Source organism: Mustela nivalis (genome assembly GCF_964662115.1).
Source record: "Mustela nivalis genome assembly, chromosome: 1".
Lineage (NCBI taxonomy): Eukaryota > Metazoa > Chordata > Mammalia > Carnivora > Mustelidae > Mustela > Mustela nivalis.
Window position 1 is genome coordinate 2298210 of NC_139020.1, and position 18880 is coordinate 2317089.

At 62.6% G+C, this 18880-nt stretch overlaps 1 protein-coding gene and 1 long non-coding RNA gene across 2 annotated transcripts; both read right to left on the reverse strand.

The window, feature by feature from the left end:
• Nucleotides 1-17487, reverse strand: RRP1 (ribosomal RNA processing 1). The gene is made up of 13 exons (XM_082720803.1): nucleotides 16320-17487; nucleotides 15381-15463; nucleotides 13809-13866; nucleotides 12127-12212; nucleotides 10419-10480; nucleotides 7879-8008; nucleotides 7726-7790; nucleotides 7354-7535; nucleotides 3177-3259; nucleotides 2489-2586; nucleotides 2247-2266; nucleotides 1320-1433; nucleotides 1-567 (listed from the first exon to the last, which is right to left on the reverse strand). Exons 1-13 carry the CDS (start codon nucleotides 16450-16452, stop codon nucleotides 329-331), a joined length of 1353 nt encoding a protein of 450 aa, XP_082576929.1. The 5' UTR covers nucleotides 16453-17487; the 3' UTR covers nucleotides 1-328.
• A 308-nt stretch (nucleotides 17488-17795) lies between these two features.
• LOC309860020 lies at nucleotides 17796-18845 on the reverse strand. Its single transcript, XR_014309094.1, has 3 exons — nucleotides 18700-18845; nucleotides 18260-18319; nucleotides 17796-18126 (listed from the first exon to the last, which is right to left on the reverse strand). It is a non-coding gene; the product is annotated as an uncharacterized lncRNA (long non-coding RNA).
• Nucleotides 18846-18880: the final 35 nt, after the last annotated feature.

Here is an 18880-nt window from a genome sequence, read left to right on the forward strand (position 1 = left end):
TCTGGTCACACCACTGGCCGCCAACCTGCTCCTAAGAGCCGCACGGCACTTTATTCACGGACACTCCCACGTCCGGCCAGGCCCCGACCTAGGGAGGGCGGTCTGCCAAGCAGTTGTAGGTCTCTGGGGGCTTCCTGGCCTGACCAAGGTCAGCAAGGCGTCCACACTCTCTGCAGCCCGACCCCCTGCCCACACAGCGCGTCAGAGAGCCGTGGGAGTCCGTGTCCTCCGTCTCAGGAACAGGGCCCTGCAGTCCTGTGCCCCAACGCCACTCAGCGCAAGAAGCCAAAGGGACCGCACCTCCCTGCGTGGGCTGGGCCTGCTGGGGTCACTTCCGGCTCTGCAGAGGCCGCTGCTCGGTCTGTAGCTCCTGGCATCTGGCCCCCTTCACTTTGGCCCCAGCCCGAAGCCGCCGCCTCTTCTTCCGAGTCCCTCTCCCGCCTGGGCCCCCACGCTGCTCCTGGGGCGCCACGGGCTCAGCCCCCGAACCCCGCCGCCGCCGCCGCCTCATCGTCCTCTTGGATCCGGAGCTCGGGTCTGGACACGCGTCCTCCTTCCTGCCTTTCCCTAAAACAGCAAGGCCACGTGAACGAGGCACCGTCAAGGCCTGGTTCCCCCACTTCCGTTCCGACTGCAGGCGCCAGCTCCAGGACCACACAAAGGACATGCAAGAGGACCCGACAGCCTCCGCAGCAGGCCGGCCCTCGCCAACAAGAGTGTCCCTGCCAGTGTGGATGTCAAGTGCCATGGCCGTCAGGCAGAGACGGGAAACAGGGCCGGCTCCCACCTGGCAGGCTGACCAGGGCAAGCCCGCAGGAAAGCCAGCAGCCGGCAGACTTGACAGGTGAGTCTGCCTTGCGAAGGTGAGACTGAGGGCGTGGGCCGGCTCGAACGCAGGACCGAGTGGACCCAACCTGGTTCACGACAGAGTCACGGGACAGGCCAGTGAGCAGAGTGAGGGCCCAGGCGTAAGCCAACACAGACGGAGGTGACCCAGGCAGGAAGAGAACCAGGGTGAAGTCAGGAGACCCTGCCAAGGGCAGACCCCAGACCGAGACCGTTAAGCACATGCGGGCAAACACAGGAGGGCTCTCAGCCAGGGCTGGGCCCACACCTGTCCCTCTTCCGCAGCCCTTTCCTGCCCTGCTGGTCCCGCGCACACAGCCCATCTGCTCAGCAATGTGGCCCCGTAGGGCAGTGCGTGCAGGGCAGCCCCGGCAGGGCTTTACCCACAGTCCTGCGGACAGGCTGGGAGGGGAGAGCGAGGCGGAGCCCGCAAATACCAACGCCCCATCGGCGCCAGACGCCGCCCGTCCTACCTGGGTGGTTTTGTGACCTGGCTTTGGGCAAACGCTTCTTCGTCCTCCTCTCCTGCTCCTCGTCTCGCAGGTTCCTGTAGGCTTTTTCCGGTACGTCGTCCTCTGGGAAGACGCCTACAGACCAAAGCAGGCCGTCAGGAAGCTAAGGCAGGTCGGGTGTTGTCAGTGTGCACGTCGGGGCCGCGAACAGCCACACGGGCACCACCGCCGTGCACTCCGTGCCCCATGGCCCCGTGCCCAGGCCCGCGCAGCCGCCAGCGGCTCCAGACCGTGTAGGAGGTGGGCCGCCAGTCAGAGCCAGGTCCCGGAGCCCTCACGCTACCTCGTCCTCGGTTCCCTAAAAGGCTAAGGCTGAGAGGGGCCCATGGCGATGCTCTCTGCGTCGACGGGGTCTGTGCGTGGAAACCCCACCACACGTACACAGTATTCACGCACACCGTCGCGTGAAAATGTTACTGGCAAACACCGAACCTGAGCTCCAAGGACCTTGTGGGGACAGAGGGACTGAGAACACGAGACAAGGACAGGAAAACCTCAAGGGCAGAGCCACGGTGGCGGCCGTGAAAGCTCACACCATCAACCACCGCCCCCAGTGCTGCTCTGTGTCTAAAACCTCTCACAGCGAGAGGGCCACGTCCACGGCACCACCGACCAGCCACAGGGCAGGCCACAGAACTCACGGGACACACAGGTTCTCGGGCCCCTGCCCTAGGGACCAGCACTGGGCTTCGGGCCTCCCGGGGATTCTGACACACCCGGACCCAAGAGCCACCGAGAGGGGCAAGGACGAGCCACAGAGCCCCCCAGGACCCTCTCCCGAAGAGAGAGCCCCGCCTGGGGTGGGCCGTGGGGTGGGCAACCACGGGAGGCAGTGCGCCCAAGACGAGGACGGGCCTCCGGGCCAGGATCTCGGCCTGATATGCTCACCTTCGGCGAGGTCCTGCAACCTGAAAAGAGAGACGGGTGCTCACCGGGCCGCAGCTTCCACACCAGCTGGGACGGGCCCTCCCGCTGGCTGCCCCGGGGCCACCCTCAACCACCGCCCCTCCATCTGGGCTCTGAGGGCGGGATGGAGGCACGGAGGGGGTGGGGCGGAGACGCGTGGGGCGGAGCAAGAGCAACTCCAAAGGGAAGGGGAGGGCGTCACCTGCCCCTTCAGGGCAACTTACTTCCGGATCACTTTGTAGAGGCGCTTCCGGTTCTGGGAAGGGGTGCTCTGCTCACTGGCCACCGCGAACAGTCTGCTGGCCACGGCCTCGTAGTCAAACTGCAGCACAGAGACAGACGCCGGTCACCTCCCGGTCCAGGGCCCAGGAACCAGGTGCGGACCAGGTGCAGATCCTCCGAGGGGTCCCAAGGACACACACAGGCATCCTTCCCTCCCCGAGTCCTCTCTGCACACGCAAACGCTGTGTGCGACATGAGGCAGCGAATGTGCCCCTGGGGCCGCCGCCACCCTGCGAGAGGACCACCCGGGCTGGGCAGCCTCTGTGACTACGCCCTCCGGCAGCCACGTCAAAGCAGGCAGAAAGAAGACACGTCACGCTCATTTTGACAGATGTCATTTAAGCCAGTACACTTCGTTCTCACTAATTTAACAAGTAACCAACATTCACAGCTTCCCAGCAAGTCTTCTGCTCCTGCTGGGCTCTGACCCCGAGCGGGACCCAAGGCGAACTCCCGGCAATGCTGTCTCCTCTGCCTTGCGCCCCACGAGGCGAGCAGAGAGCACACCCGGAGCCGCGGAGCAGCAGCGCAGCCCAAGCCCCATCGGCCACCCCCGCCCCGGTTTCAAGGCCTCCGGGCTGCTGCATGGGAGGGGCTGGCGCGTCTGCCCCCGCGAGCCCCAGCACCCACCTGGAGGACGGGGCCCACGGCGTCCTCACCACCTCCCGGCGGCTCGTCGCTCCTGCCGGGGAGTGCAGCCCCACGGGGGGAGCCTGGAACAAAAGGGCCCTCATGAACTCAAGCATGCGTGCCCAGCGTGCACAGCACCGGCTCAAACACCAGGAACCACGAGCCCGTGTGCCGGGCGCACGGCCTGGGCAGAGGCACAGCTGTCGGCCGGGCAGCCTGGAAGAGGACGAGGAGCCCCTGCAGGAGCCCCTGGAGGAGACGTCCCCGGGCAGGCGGCCGAGCCGTCGTCCTCACGGCGAAATTAGCAGGGATGACCCGTGGATGTCTCACGAAGCCGCTGCAGGGTCAGAAATTCCAGAACCAAGGAAGAAGGGGGCCAGGTCTAGCACTGGGCAGGCCGGATCAAGGGGCCACAGAGACCGTGTTTCTGATCACTGAGGGCTCTGCGCCTCGGCCTATGGAGCGGAGCAGACCACAGGCGGGCAAGTGTGACAGAGAATGAGGACGGCGGGGCCACCGTGGACCCGCCAGCAGGCTCCTAGATCTGCCTGTCGGGGTGACTCAGGCCGAGGAACAGGACGGGCAAGACGCACAGGATGGCGGGATGAAATGCCAGGGACACCGGGGGCACGGGTGCACACAGTCACCTAGAAACACTCCAGCAGGGCTGGAGAAAGAAACCCTTAACTCCACAGGGCCAAACTCTGTAAGGGCTCCGGAATGTTCACTGGGGGAAGGCCAACTTCTTCAAAAATGGTGCTGGGAAAACCAGAAGGCCACAGGGAAGGGAAAGAAACTGGGTCCTTCACCCAAGTACAAGTTCAACCGGAAGGAAACACAAGACCTCTGTGTGAGAACTCAGTAACGCTCTCTTAAAAAAACACAGAGCAGGGGCGCCGGGGTGGCTCAGTCAGTGGAGCGTCCGCCTTCAGCTCAGGTCATGATCCCAGTGTCCTGGGGTCGAGTCCCGCAGCAGCTCCTTGCTCCATGGGGAGCCTGCTTCTCCCTCTGCCTCTGCCTGCTGCTCTACCGGACTGTGCACGAGCGCGCTCTCTCTCTCACTCTAACAAATTAAAAAAACTAAAAAACAAATAAAACACAGAGCAGGGGCACCTGGGTGGCTCAGTGGGTTAAGCCTCTGCCTTCAGCGCAGGTCATGATCTCAGGGTCCTGGGATCGAGCCCCGCATCGGGCTCTCTGCTCAGCGGGGAGCCTGCTTCTCCCTCTCTTTCTGTCCCTTCCCTCACTCTGACACAAATAAAATCTTATAAAAAAAAAAAAGAAAAGAAAAAGCACAAATCAAGACCTTCATGAGACTGGCCGCGCCAATGAGCTCTTAGACTGGGCTCTAAAGACCCCCGGGGCAGGACAACAGACCAGCCGAACGTGATGGAAGTTCACGCTCCGCGCACCAACAGCCGTGATGCAGAAAGCCGCCTGCAGAAAGCAGGGAGCTACTTGTGCGTCCCGGACGGACAGGGCTGGAGCGGCCAAAAGGCACGAGCTCCCAGCGCTCCGCAGCACACGACCCCCTGAAAGCAAAGGACTCGAGCGCACAGGTCTCCAGAAAGACGCACAGACAGCCGACGGGCACGTGAAGACACTCCGCATCCCCGGTCGGCGGGAACCTCAGGGAGATCCCCCTCCCACCCACGGGGGTGGCTCCTGGCAACGCGACAAGCCGCTAGACCGCCGGACCTCCCGCGTGCTGCAGTGGGACCAGCACAGCGGGAGGTGCCTCAAGAATGTTCAGAATTACACGTGACTGCGCAAGCCTACATGTGGGTACTGGCCCCCAAGAACCGGAAGCCAGGTCCCCAAGAGACACGTGCTCGCCCGTGCTCATTGCGTTACTCCCCAGAGCCAAGACACGGCAGCAACCACAGGGCCCGGATGATCACACGGATAAGCACGATGCAGCCTCACACGTGGTGGGACAGTACCCGACCCCAGAAGGAGAAAACAAACTGGCCCATGCTGTGACAGGGATGGACCTCAAGGACACCGTGGTCGGTGAGATGAGCCAGCCACAGCACAAACAGCATGCGACCCACTCACGGGAGGGACCCAGGCCAGTCAGACCCACAGGGACAGGGAGGCGAAGGTGGGTCCAGGCGCTTGGGGACGGGTTGTTGCGGGGAATAGGGTTTCAGTATGGAAAGCTGGAAAGTTCTGGAGGCGAATGGCGGTGGTGGCCGCACGAGCCTGTGAATGCAGTCAACGCTCAACACGATCAGTACCTCTCCCGCCCAGGGACAACCCCAGGGAAAGCTCGGTCAAGGCCCCGCGCCCTGCCCCAAGTCAGAGTCTCCCAGAGCCCGGACCGCTGCCGCAGCTCGTGGGAAGTCTGAGCTCTCGAACCAGCCCTGGGAGTCAGAGCCATCCCGAGCACGGGGATCCTCGTGGACCGGGGGGTCAGAGACCCGAGCACCGAGTGCCCCAGAGGCTTGGGGTTTGCCACCTACGCGGCTACAGGAGGGGGCTACAGCCCTGTCCCCAAGGCCACAGGAGGAGGACGGAAGACACGGAACCAAAGACAGCAGTCTCAAGAGAAGACTCTCAAAGGCCTGGAGCCTGTCTCACCATGACAAAGATTTCTGACAGGGCGTTAAGTCACGGGAGAGCAGCGGCGAAGAGCTCTCGAACGCTGTGGAAAACTGACGGACAGACGGGACCGAGCCGAAGGCAAGAAGGGAGCCGGGCTCTGGCACCATCTGATGACAGGGACTCGGCAGACAGGCCTGTCCCTCAGAAATACATGGCCGTGAAGAACAGGAGCCCCGTCTCAGCCAGAGACGGCAACGGCCTCCTCCAGCCAGAGCTCGAAGTGGTTCTGGAAACCTCGGTGGTGGCCATGGAGGTGGCCTGGTGGGAAGGACAACCATGGCCAGGGAGGGCATTCCTAGGGGTGAGGCGGCGGCCACGAGGCAGGAACGACGGAGCTGGTGAGGACGGGAGGGACTCCGTGGCGGGCAGAGGTGGCAGGACTCGGGCAGTTGCAACCATCTCCGAACTCTGGACCCAGGAGGAGGGAATTCTGGAGGCAGGGGCTCTGGCCCGTGGTGGCAGAGGCCAGTCCTGTGCCAAACCACGGAACCAAGGTGGCTGCTGCAGCAGAAGGTTCTCATCGCCGCCAGGACACAGAGCTGAGCAGGAGAGCAGAGCCGGGTGCGCCACGGGGGCAGGGGGAGCCACAGAGAGGGGCCCACGGGGGAAGCCACAGGAGGAAGCCAGGCAAGACATGGCGTCCAAGAGACCTGGGCCCTCAGCCACGACTCGTGGTGGCAGGGCCAAGCTGCGGCGAAGAGGACACGTTCTAGAGCGAGAGCAAACGCCTCGAGGACTGATTTGTGACTGAGAGCACATCAGAGCGTTGGGTTCTGTTCTGCAGACAGCACAGCGCGTTTCCACAGAAGACTAACGTGGGCTCTTCCTGTCCCGCCCGCGCTGATCGCTAACCAACAGGCTGATCACGAGGCTGAACAAACGTGACTTAAAAAAAAAAAAAAAGTTGTCCATGATGCGTATTTTACCGCCAAAAAAAAAGAGCAGGTGGCAGGGAGAAGTCCCGAAACTGGCACGCCGATGCACCCCTACAGCCACGGGCCATGACCCAGTCCACGGGCCACCTGGGATGAGCCCACGTCCCACAAGGAGCCACGTTAGCATCGAGACTGTCAACAGCAGCGGGCGCCGGGCCCTGACCCGAAGGCCTGCAGCGGACCCCCCGTGGCACGTTTCCCAGGCCCACCGCTCCCTCGTTTCCCCCAACCCCCATCAGGCGGACTCCTCCTCTGTGCCGGGGTCGCTCCCAGCCCTGGGGACACAGCTGTGGCCAACAGAAGTCCCTGGCCTGGGAGAGCCGACACCCAGCGGGGAGAAAAGGCCAGGAATGGGAAACGGTTTATGTCATTTCCAGTGGTTTACGCCAGAAAGCAAGACACCTTGTGGAGAAACCCAGCAAGGGAGACAGGGACAGGGTGGACACGGGGAAGTCCAGGTGGGCCTGGTGGAGGGCGGGCACCGGAGAGGAGGGGTGAGTGGGGCAGAGGTGGTGGGGGGGACAGTAGGCCAGAGGCCAGCCGGGAGTCAGGACGGCGTCCTGAGAACAGGGCTGGGGGGCTCGGCCACAGGGACCCCCGCAAGCACCGTCACCGCAGCTGCGCTGACCCCTCACCTGGCTGCATGGACGGCGCATCCCGCTCGCGCTCCTCGTCCTCCGACGTCCCCTCGTCCTCCGACGTCCCCTCCTCCCCCTCCTGCGCGTCCAGCTCGTCCAGAAGGTCCTCGATGGCAAACGGGGCCTGTTCCACGATCGCTTCGAAGATGCCCCGAGTGATGTTGTGCAAAACCAGGGAGCTGGGGGGCAGCAGGCGCCGGGTGGGCCCGTCAGCCTGGGCGCCTGTCCCCACCCGTCCCCACCCCCGCTGCGGCCCCTCCGGTGACCCCGCCTCTCTCCCCAGGAGGGAACAGCAACTCCCCACAGGCGGGCACCCTGAGAAGCCGGGGGAAAGAGGACCCAGGCCGCGGGAGGCCCCCCGCCACTCACTCCTGAGTGCGAGCAGCGATGGTGCAGAAGGGCTCAACGAACTTGAGGTTCTGGTCCGCCGTCAGCTATGGAGAAAGGAAGGGGCGGCTGCCTCGGTCCCTTGGGTGGGAGCCCGGAGAAGGGGTCGGCACCGCCAGTGGCCCACTGCCTCACCTCAGCGGCGCCCACTTTGCTCAGCTCCTCCAGGAAGATCTCCAGGAAGTGGCTCTTCACCCCGCTGGGGGCCTGGCTGTCGGGGTGCAGGATCTCCGTCGTCAGCAGCTCCAGCAGCTGCTCGATCTGCCTGTGGACGGAAAGCGGCCAGTGCGGCAGGCGACCCCGCCGGCGAGGAGCCCGCACAGCGATGCCATCCCGGGCCAGCTTCCCCACCTCCACGGGAGGTGGCCTGGTGACCTGGGTGCGTTCCAACACAAAGGACTCCTAACCACGGACTCAGGACCACCGCTGGCAGCACAAGCGTGGCGAGACCATGCCTCCGCTCGAAGGGCCGGGTGTGTACACGTCACACACGGTCACACACACCTTCCCTTCTGTGCACGGACCCCAAGTGTAAGGGCAAAGGCCTGGTGTGACAAGAGACTACACCACGGCATCTTGCATCACCCTATCCTCACGGGAACTGCCCAAGAGGGCACACCGGGGCAGAGGAAAGGCGAGGCACAGAGCTGCGTTCCCAGTCCCAGGGCAGGGTATGTGGCCCCGGGCCGGCCACGTCTGCCAGCCGCATCTGCTGTCCCCGAGCACACTGGTGTCCGTGGTCTCAGAGGCCTAGGGCTCCCAGGTCAGAGAGCTCTGGCGACCAGTCTTTGCTGATCTACATGCCGGGGGACGCTGAATAACACACCTGAACCGGAGAACAAGGTGTGTAACAAGCCCTGAGTGGGGCACACACAGGACAGCGCTGGGGCTTCACCACCCCGGAACAGAAGAGAGGATGCCGTCTGCGGCTCAGGAAAGGGGCGCCCTCCTCCCAGGCCAGTGACACTAGCAAACGCTACCAGCCAAGCAGGGCTAGCCGGCTGCGCGGGAACAGGGACAGGCTATGGGAACAGACACCTGCTCTGAAGGGCCCACCAGAGACTCTCGGGCTCTCCCAAAGGCTCACTCTGCACCTCCTACCGGCAGTGAGAACAAAACTACTCTTAAGAACCGAAAGAGTTAACAGAAATAAAACATCCCTCGGCTTCTGATTCTGCTCATGCACGAGCCACCCGTAGGGACCGAATCCTACATCCTGAGACAGTGAGACCCCCGGGGCTCGGCACCTCACGGGAATGAAAGGGTGAAAATCCGGCACCAGCAGGGGCACCCTTGCCCGAAAAAGTCATTCATAGTAATTCTAAACTCCGAAGACCCCAGGGAACTACAGGCTGCTCCTGCTGATCTGTTCCACACAGGAAAAAGCGGACCAGGGGCAAGTAGGTCACCCTGCTCTCCCGGAGCCCCTGGGCCGGCGCGGGCGCTCCTGTCCACGGACTGGACACAAACTGACCGAGCGCACCAGCCTCATGACAAAGCCACTCCAAACATGCTGTTCCCAAGTCTGTCTCCCCTTGCCCCCCCCGCAAGAGCACGCAGCGGGCACAGACACGAGGGGCGCTGGCGTGTCTTCCGGGAAACCACAGCAGCCTGCGAGCGGTCTGCCCCGACGCCGATGCCGCACGGAGCACGGCGCGTCCCTGAGATCTCTGTCCGTGGGGGCTCGCGCCCTCCCTCGACGTCTTACGGAAGTTTTCTGAGTTCCTTCTACTGGGAACGTGTCACTCTCGTGATGAGAAAAAAAACGAAAAAGATAAAGCTTTAAATTAATTAAAGGGGCGCCTGGGTGGCTCAGTGGGTTAAAGCCTCTGCCTTCTGCTCGGGTCGTGATCCCGGGGTCCTGGGATTGAGTCCCGCATCGGGCTCTCTGCTCAGCGGGGAGCCTGCTTCCCCCTCTCTCTCTGCCTACCTGTGATCTCTCTGTCAAATGAATAAGTAAAATCTTAAAAAAACAAGTAAATAAAATAAATTAAAAAAACTTCAAAACATGAACTCAAAAACCCATTTGGTGCGGCGGCTCTCAGGCCACCTCCCAGACGCGGAGAAGCCGGCCGCCACCACGGGGAGCCCCGGCTCAGCCGGCCCTGCACCAGCGGGCTCCCCGGAGGGTAGGAGAAGAACTCGGGCTCAGCACAGCCCCGCCGGCCCAAGGCCAGGGGAAGGCCAAGGCTGGCCAAAAACACAAGCCTCATGGTCTGGGGGACACGGGCTACCCCCCCACAAGCACCTCTGTCAAAAGAGACAAGTCCAAACAACATGTTTCTAGAACCAAGGCACACGCCACTGGCGACGGAGCAGAATACGCCACGTTACACCAAAAAAAAAAACCAACTATAACAAAAAAGAGTACCTCAGCTCTACACGAAAAACACTTATATACTGAAAAACAAAACCGTAATAACAAGAAAACTCAGTTTGGATTCACAGAACTTATCAAGGCTGAAAACGTTCATTTCTGTAAACATACACACAAAACCGTCATTCTGAAAATGCCTTCACTTCAAGCACCACCGGGTCCCCGTTAACGCGAACACGGACCTCTCCTCAACGAGGGACTGAGGGAGAAGCGCGCGAGCCCAGCCCCCAGCCCCCAGCACCAAGACACGTCCGCCGGCGAGAAGAGGCCGCGCTCGGGTCGGGCCGCGGGTACCAACCTTTCTTCCCACCCGCGCATCTTCAGGGCCTTCAAGGACTCGTTCAGGACCGTCCGCATGAGCTGTGGGGTGAATGCAGACCCTCGTTAGTAGCGCGCAACCCGACCTCCCAGAGCCCCCCGGGCTCCCGGTCATCTCTGTGGCCCCGAGCGCACGGCAGGCCCCCAAGAGCTGTTGGCAGAGGGGACACCGAGTCCAGAGAAGGGTCGCTGCCCCCGGGCTGGGGTGCACCTGCCTTCCAAGAGCACCAGGACTCGGGGCTCACAGCAGACACTTCGGGGAGCAACCGCGGTCACAAATGAAAGACAAGTGCAACAGTCGTCAATTCAGGAGTGCAAACAGGGAACAAAGAGCCGGTCCCCCCGAGGAGGCTGAGGTCCTGGGGAAAGGCTCCCCTCAGCTTTCTGATGGACTTCTCTCCCCAAGAGACAACGAACATGTCTGCTTCCTCTCTCATCCCCAGAGGCGAAACTCGCCCCTTTCAAAGCTCACCCTTTACGACAAATCCTGACCCTTGCCCCACGATGCCCCACTGCCCCTCGACCACGGCTCACGGCTTCTCCAGCCGGTTTTCCTTCCGTCCAGATGGGAAGCCGTGCACACAGCGGGGCCCGCGAGTGTAAAGGGACAGAGGACGCATGTGGGGATGGGTTTCCTGGCTGTCAGATGTGCCCCGGGACACGGAGGACCCCGGTGACACCACTCCCAGTGCCCGCAGCCGCCGGATGCTTGGCCTCTCCAGCAGGCTGTGCTGGCGGGTGCGGACCCACAGGCCCAACAACAAAAGCCATCCTCTCACGCACACAGCAACGGCACCTCACGGAGACTCCTACGTCTGCAAACCCACACTATGTGGCCGTGCCCAGCCCGGCCCCTGCCCCCGGCCCCAGAGGCTTCAACATCCCTCCCCTCCAGAACTCCACGCCTCACCCACTAGCTGGTGCTCACCCGACATCTGAGACACACAGTGTCCACGGAACCGCGGGCCACATCTGGGCGGGGAGCCGAGCCCAGTGGCAGGTCGTGAGTAACTGCGGCCCCAAAGGCACCATCCCCGGTGAGGCCCAGCCCACGGCCCGCTGGGCCACCCGCTCGCAGACAGCGAGCCCCAGTGAACACGCTGCGGGAACAGGGTGCCGTTCAAATGCGGGTGGGGATCTGGAGTCTCCGAATATCTGAGGGCCACACAGTCCCCTGAACTCTCAGGAGTGCGGCGGAGTGCGGCGGCAGAAAGCAAAGGGGATTCTGCACGCAACGGCTCTGCCAACCGTCCCCGCCCAGCAGAAAGCACCTTCCCACCAGTGCGCCCACAAGATGAGGGCCTATGGCTGGGGCACGAGCTCCCGGCAGGTCTGCTGGCACACACGGGCTCGTGGCTGCTCCAGCAGGGGGCAAGCCTGCAGCCCCGGTCCTCCCCAGGTGGGCAGCTTGGACCCTCCTCTGAACCCGAACCTGTGCCGCGGAAGTCCTGAGCTCTCTGGCTGCTCACCTACCCTCGGAGATGGGGCATGTGCCGGGCAACCCACGCCCTGCGCGCCCGCCGCGGCCCGCGCTCCTCTCACAGGCCATGAGACGTAAGGGTCAGTCCCCAGGAGGGCCGCCCGGCCACGGCAGGAGAGGCCCAGAGGCCGCAGCACTCGGGGCTATGCCCCAGCTCCCCCGGCCCCGCCGGTTCCCCGGGGCCCAGCAGCGGAGCACAGCCCCTCACCATGTAGAACTTGTCCAGGCGCAGTCTGTCGATGCCCGTCCACTCGCGGTTCATGGTCTGCCAGAACGTCCGCAGGAACAGGTGCTCTGAAGGACAAAAGGCCAGAGAGAATCACGGGGGGCGTGGAAGTCGCCCTGGGAAGCGAGGGGAGGGCGCGGAGAAAGCTGCTCAGGACGTCCCAGGGGCCAGCCTCGGGGTCCTCAGTCCCGTCTGTCGCACTCAGAAGAGCCGCTACAAACTTAGAGGCTTAGAGACGGGGCTGGGGGAACCCCAGAAAGAAAAGCCAAGCCCAGCTCCGCCCTCCACCTCGGCGCCCCCGGAGAACGGGCGTGGAGCCGGCACAGCCAGCGGCACAAGCAGCTGCTGCTCAGACCCCGCCTGACCCCCATGGGTCAGCTCTTCCCCTACATGGGGTGGGGGACCCTGCCTGACGCCCACGGGCCAGCTCTTCCCCCTCCTGGCTCGGCTGGGACCCCTGCCCGACCCCCACACTGGGCACTCGATCAGGCACAAACGCTCCTGATAACAGGAGATCAGACACACGGTGCTCCAGACTAACCTGTGTCCCCCAAATTCATGTCAAAGCCCCAACCCCAGGTCCTCGATAAGACTTTATTTCAAAATAAAGTTTTCAAAAAGGTGAATTAAGATAAAATGAGGTCACCAGTGTGGACCTGACACGGTGACTAGTGTCCTTCTAAGAAGAGACGGGGACACAGACACGCGCACAGGAACAAGCCACGGCGCCGGAGAAGACGAGAAGACGGCGCCTGCACACCCAGGAGAGAGGCCTGGGGACCAGCCCTGCCCGCGCCTTGACCTCGGGAATGAAACGGGGCCTCTTTGATCCATAACAAGTTTCTCCAACAGCAAAGGGCTGGTCAGACGGTGCGATCACGGGCAGTGAGTCCAGGACCCACTCAACTGCTAGCGCGTCATCGGTTTGTGCCGGCCGTTTGCTGAGCACAGAAACTCTTCCGCAGGCTCTCACAAGGGGAACGTTACGGCGGACGGACCCCCACTGACGACTTAAGATGCCAGCGACGCACCCCCCAACTGAGACCCTATCACTGTCTCTTACTGCAACTACTCTGCCTACTAACCGTAACTAAACCAAACCCACCCACCAGGCCTAACCGCGGGCCCCACCGGCAACAGCCACAGCCATCTATGCCAGAGGCGTGGGCTCCCCCGGCTGCCCCCCACCCTAAGCGTCAGAGGAAGGTGCCCGGGCTCCACCCCACGAAGCTTAATTCAACTGGACCAGAGTCTGATATCAAGATGCCTACAGATGCCCAAGGGACAACAGCGGGCAGACAGCAGGGCTGAGGGCTACGAATCTCGGGCAGGACAAAAACACGGAGGGGTCAGGGAAGCGTTCACAGGGAACGCCGCCACCAGATGACTCGGTCCAGCAACTCGACAACACTGCACGAGATGTCCACCTGCATTTTAAAAACTAGATCCCGGCCCTTCAGCCTCGAGCTGGGTCCACGCGAGATAAATAACTCGATGCGGCCAGACACGTGGAACAGGGTTCTGCTGGTCAGCGCCAGTGATGCCAGCCAGGAAACGGACTTCTGCTTGCCCCTCGCCTTAAAATGCAAGCATTCCATGTCTGGTAGCCAACTCTGGGCAGCTCTGCCCCTCCCAAAGGGTCTCCCTGGGGCCAGGGTACTCACGTGCCTCTGTCGTCTGAAAGGCATGCAGGAGCTGGGAAATGGTCCTCCCTAGTTCCTCCTGGGTAGAGAACAGCAAACACACACACACATAAAAGAAAAGAGCAGCACTCTCTGACCCCGAGGACGCGTGGTCTCACAAGCAGCAGCAGGAACAGACACCTGCGCTCCCTCCATGCTCCCCGCCCCTGCACTCACGCACACGAGAAACAGCTCCCGCCAGCCTCGCAACCCCATGTGCCTCAGGTCTGCAAGCTGCACTGTTGCGAGAGGCCTCCTCCCACAGCCGGAGCAGACAGCGGCTCCCCACACCACGGGCAGCTGCTGCCCCCCCGACCAAGGCCTCGAGCCATAGCTCAAGGGAGAGCCAGTCGAAGGAGGGCCCAGGAGAGATGGGGCCACCTGAGCAGCCGGAAGAAACTGGACCCCTAGAAACTACTCGCCACCTGCCTTTGTCAATGTCACTGCGTTGCTGTGCAGAGTATCCCTTAGGGCACTAAAAAGACCACCCCAGAGCCACCTTTTAGTGCACACAGAGTACAGCACAGGACTCTGCGCTTCAGAAGTACTGTCCCGGGGCGCCACCCTGGACGAGGTTAAGCCTCTGCGTTCGGCTCAGGTCAGGGACTTAGGGTCCTGGGATCGGGTCCTACATCAGGGCTCTCTGCTCAGCGGGGAGCCTGCCCCCCCCCTGCCTGCTTCTCTGCCTACTTGTGATCTCTGTCTGTCAAATAAATAAATAAAATCTTTACAAAAATAAAATAAAAGTACCCTCACCACCCAGGTGATTTCGAAAAAGTAAACAATTCATTCTGAGAACACACTTTCAAAAAGGTCAGCATTCGGGGGCACCTGGGTGGCTCAGGACGCTGGGTGTCTGACTCTCTGATTTGGCTCAGGTCATGGTCTCAGGGTCGTGAGACTGAGCCCTGCAACAGGCTCCACGCTGCGCAGAGTCGGACTGGGATTCTCTCTCTCTCTCCCCTACCCCCGGCCCCGTCCCAATGCACACACGCTCCCTAAATCTTAAAAAAAAAAAAAAAGGAAGAAGAAGAAGAAGAAGAAGAAAGCTGGCATCTTGGGCAGTGACACAGCCCTGTGTAAGATTGTGTCCCAGCGGGTGCATGACAGCACACACCGGTCCAAACCACAGAACACACACACTCAGGGTGACCCCACACACCCACTATGGACTCTGGGGGTCGGTCTGTGCCAGGCAGGTTCATCAGCTATAACGGAGGCATGGCTCTGGGGGCGGGGTGCTGTGCACGTGTGGATGAAAGGGCTGTACAAGAGCTTTCTGTACCTTCCTCTCAATTTTGTTGTGAACCTAGAAATACTCTAGTTTTTAGAAAATTTAAAAAAAAAAAAAAAAACCCTCGCAGGAGACCTACAGCAGCACGACCTACACTCAAACCATGGGCCCCCGCAAAGTGTCGAAGCTGTAACCCTCAGTGCCTTTGGCTGCGCTGGAAAGAGGGTCAGCCACCGCCCCTCTGCCCCGCAGGGTCAGCCACGGGCCCTCTGTCCGGCAGGGAGGTCGGGGCTCCCGCGGCGGCCCCTCCGCACACTCACCTGGAGGAGCGGCTTGTCCTGCATCCACATGCAGTAAAACAGTCCCTTCCAGACCTTCAGCAGCTCGTCGTGCGTGAAACCACCTGCGGCGGCACCAGCGACACTCAGGCCAAGCGCCCCCAACGGTCAGGGCCACAGTGCGCGGGCCTTAGCTCGGCGCTCCACCGGGAAGCACAGCGCCCCCCCCCCCCCCGGCCGGGGCTCTAAGTACCCCCGTAACGGCCGTTTCACGGATCAGCAAACACCCCGAGTATCCGGATCCAGGGCCCGTGGGCCCGCGGGGGCGCCGGACACGGCGCGGTCTCCTGCGGACACGTCGTTCCGCTCGACGCGCGGGGGCTCGTGCCCGGTCCGCGTCCCGCCTCCACTCCGCAGGGGAAACTTAACTCGCGCAGACGGCAGGGCGCGCGGGCAGACGAGGGCACCGGGCGCCCCGACGGAGGCGCGACCGCGCGGCGGGGGCTCCCGCGGCGGCGGCTCCCGGGCTTCAGCCCCAGGAGCGGAGCCCGCGGGGGGCTCCTCCCGCCGGGCTGGGGCGACCGCCGGCGCTTCGGACTCGGGCGGCGGGTGGGTCCCCGCCTGCGCTGCTGACGGCCGCCGCTCGCGGGGCCGCGTCCGAGTGCCCCGTCCGCCGCCGCCCGCCCCCGACCGCCCCCCGGAAGGGCAGGAGGCCGCTCCGCGAGCGCAGACGGCGGGCGGCGGCGCAGGCGGGGTCTAGGGTCCGGGGGGGCCGCCGGCTCCGGGGCGCGGGGCGGGGGCGGGGGCGCGGGGCGCGGGGCGGCCGGGCAGGAAACCGGGCTGGGGCAGGCTCCCCCGCAGGCCCCGCGCGCGGCCCACGTGGCTCCCAGGCTCCCGCGTCCCCGCCCGGCCGACCCCGCCCCCGCCCGGCCGCCCCGGCCCCCGCGCCCCGCGCCCCCGCCCACCCAGCCCCGCGCCCACCTGCGGCCGGCTGAGTCCTGGCGACGATGTACTTCCGGAGCTTCTTCACCGCCCGGTCCCGGGTCACCTGCTCGTTTCCCGCCAGGCGCTGGGCCAGCTGGATCTCGGGTGGGAGCTGCACGCGCGGAACCATGGCGCACGCCGCGGACCCCGGCCCGCCGCCACCCCTTCTTTCCACCCGGGCGCGCGGGCGACGTCACACGACAGCGCCGGTCTGGCGTGAACGGGCGCGTGACGTCACGGAGCGCGCCGGTTCCGCTCGGGGGCGCGTGACGTCACACGGCCGCGACGGCCTCTCCGGGGCGGCCTGCAGCGCCGCCTAGCGTCGCCCGCCGGGCTGGGTGTCGGTTCGCTCGGCCGCTGTGTTCCCCGGAGCGGGGCCGAGGGCAGCCCCAGGCTTGTACCGAGGGCGATCCTCGGCCTGTCTCGTTCCACAATTCCAGGCTCCCAGAGGGAGAGCGGCCTGTGCGCATCAGCGCGCGGACCCTCGCCCCGTGGAGCGGGGAAGCCGGAAGGGCCGCCGCTCAGCCGCGATCGCAGGACGGTGTCAGCCCGGGCCCAGCCGGAGAGCCTCCGGGGAGCGTCCCCGGCGACGGTCCCCACGGGGACAGGTCCTCCTGCGTCCCCCAGGAGACCTGGGCCGCCGCTGCAGGCGGCCCGGGCGACCCTCGGCTCCTCCCCGGGGATCACGTCCACGACGGCCCGGTCCCCAGAAGACTTAAGCCGCTCGCTTGGTCGGACTGGCCGGTGGCTTTCCCGTAGTCGCGTGTTTCCGGACACAGTCCTCTGCCATTCCTGAATAAACCCCTTTTATCTGGCAAAATAACCTTATTTTTAAGGCGCACAAGCCACACCGTTGGTGCGAGTGGCGCTGGCCCCGGGAGGCGCGAACCCTGTGGGCATCTAGGCTCCGGGCAGCCCCAGCCTCGAGCGAGGTTCCGAGAGGGGCAGGATGTACCTTCCCTACACGCGAACCGCAGTGCGTCTGCTCAGTTCTGGGCCCGACCGGCGCGAGAGCCCCCGCGGACCGTCGATGACCAGCCGGGCCGTGTACGCGAAGCTCTGTGTCCTAAACCAGGGGTGTGTGGGGCGGCCGGCTGGCCCCGTCCCTGCAGCGCTCCACCCTTGATCTTGGGGTCGTGAGTGCCAGCCCTGTGTTGGGCACAGAGCTTACTTTAAAAAAACGAATAGAGAAGCGGGTGACATTACAGATCTGGCCCACGGGCGTTAGTTTGCCAACACCGGATGCCAAAGAGTACCCTCGCTCTGAGGAAACACTGCAAAGGGCGATAGTGAGGTGTCCCAATGGCAGGACGTTGATTCAGCAAATAACCACCCGTAGTGATGGGCACATAGAGCGAAATGTTAGCAAAGCTGGACGCCGGGGGCAAGAACACAGGTGTTACCCTGTTTTTCCTACTTTGTCCATGTTTGGAGATTTTCATGACAAAGTTGGGAAGCATTTTAGAAACTGGGTTTGTTTGTTTTTTTTTTTTTTTTTAAGATTTTATTTGAGAGAAAGCAGGCGGAGGGGCAAACGGAGAGGGAGAAGCAGGCTCCCCACTGAGCAGGGAGCCCAATGCAGGGTTCCATCCCAGGACCCTGGGATCATGACCTGAGCCGAAGGCAGAGGCTTTAACCCACTGAGCCCCCCAGGCACCCCCAGAAACTGGGTTTAGAATCAGAATGAGCTCGTTCACCGAATGTTTACATGTGTGAATAGTGACACTGGGAACAAGACAAGGCCAGGCAGTGAAGAGACACTCGTGTGCTGGACGAAGGGCAGCATGATGAGCTGCGAACGTTCCTAAAGCAAGAAGAAAAAGAAGACAACCAAGCCTAAGAAAAGAGCGATTTCAATAAGCACGTGGTGAATTTGCGACACGAGATTTTACCAAAATAACAAAATGCACCAACATGCACTTTAAATTGTGCCTTACGGTGTGAACAGCTGTTGGATGCCGGCAGCTAATGGGAGATTTGCATCACATCCGGCGGATCTAAAAAATAATGCGCGGGGGTGCCTGGGTGGCTCCGTCGGTTGGGCGTCCCAACTTTCGACTTCGGCTCAGGTCGAGACCTCAGGGATGTGGGATCGAGCCCCGCACTCGGCGGGGGGTCTGCTCGAGCTTCCCTGTCCCTCTGCTCCTCCCCACACTGGCTTGCACAGGCATGGGTGCTCTCTCTGGCTCTCAATCTCTCAAAATATATCTTTTTAAAAATGAATGAATGTGCTCTATTCTGAATGCAAAGTTATCTCTCTTTCAAAACTCGTCAAAATCTGCTGTGCATTGCAGGCAAGGACCAGCCATGGATGCTAAAATTGCAGGCAAAAGTGTGATAGGAAATACGGTATTTGCATAGTCTCAAAGGTACTTACTGGTTCCAGTAGGACAGTAGTCACTCTCAAGTGGAAAACCTGGCCGACACCACCACTCTATTGAAGACGGAAGTCACCGTCCCCCGTGAGAAGACACGCGGATACCAGGTACCCTCGATGTGGTGCACTGAGAGGACACAGCATCACTGTGGTGAGAAAAAAACACACAGCATCTCCGAGG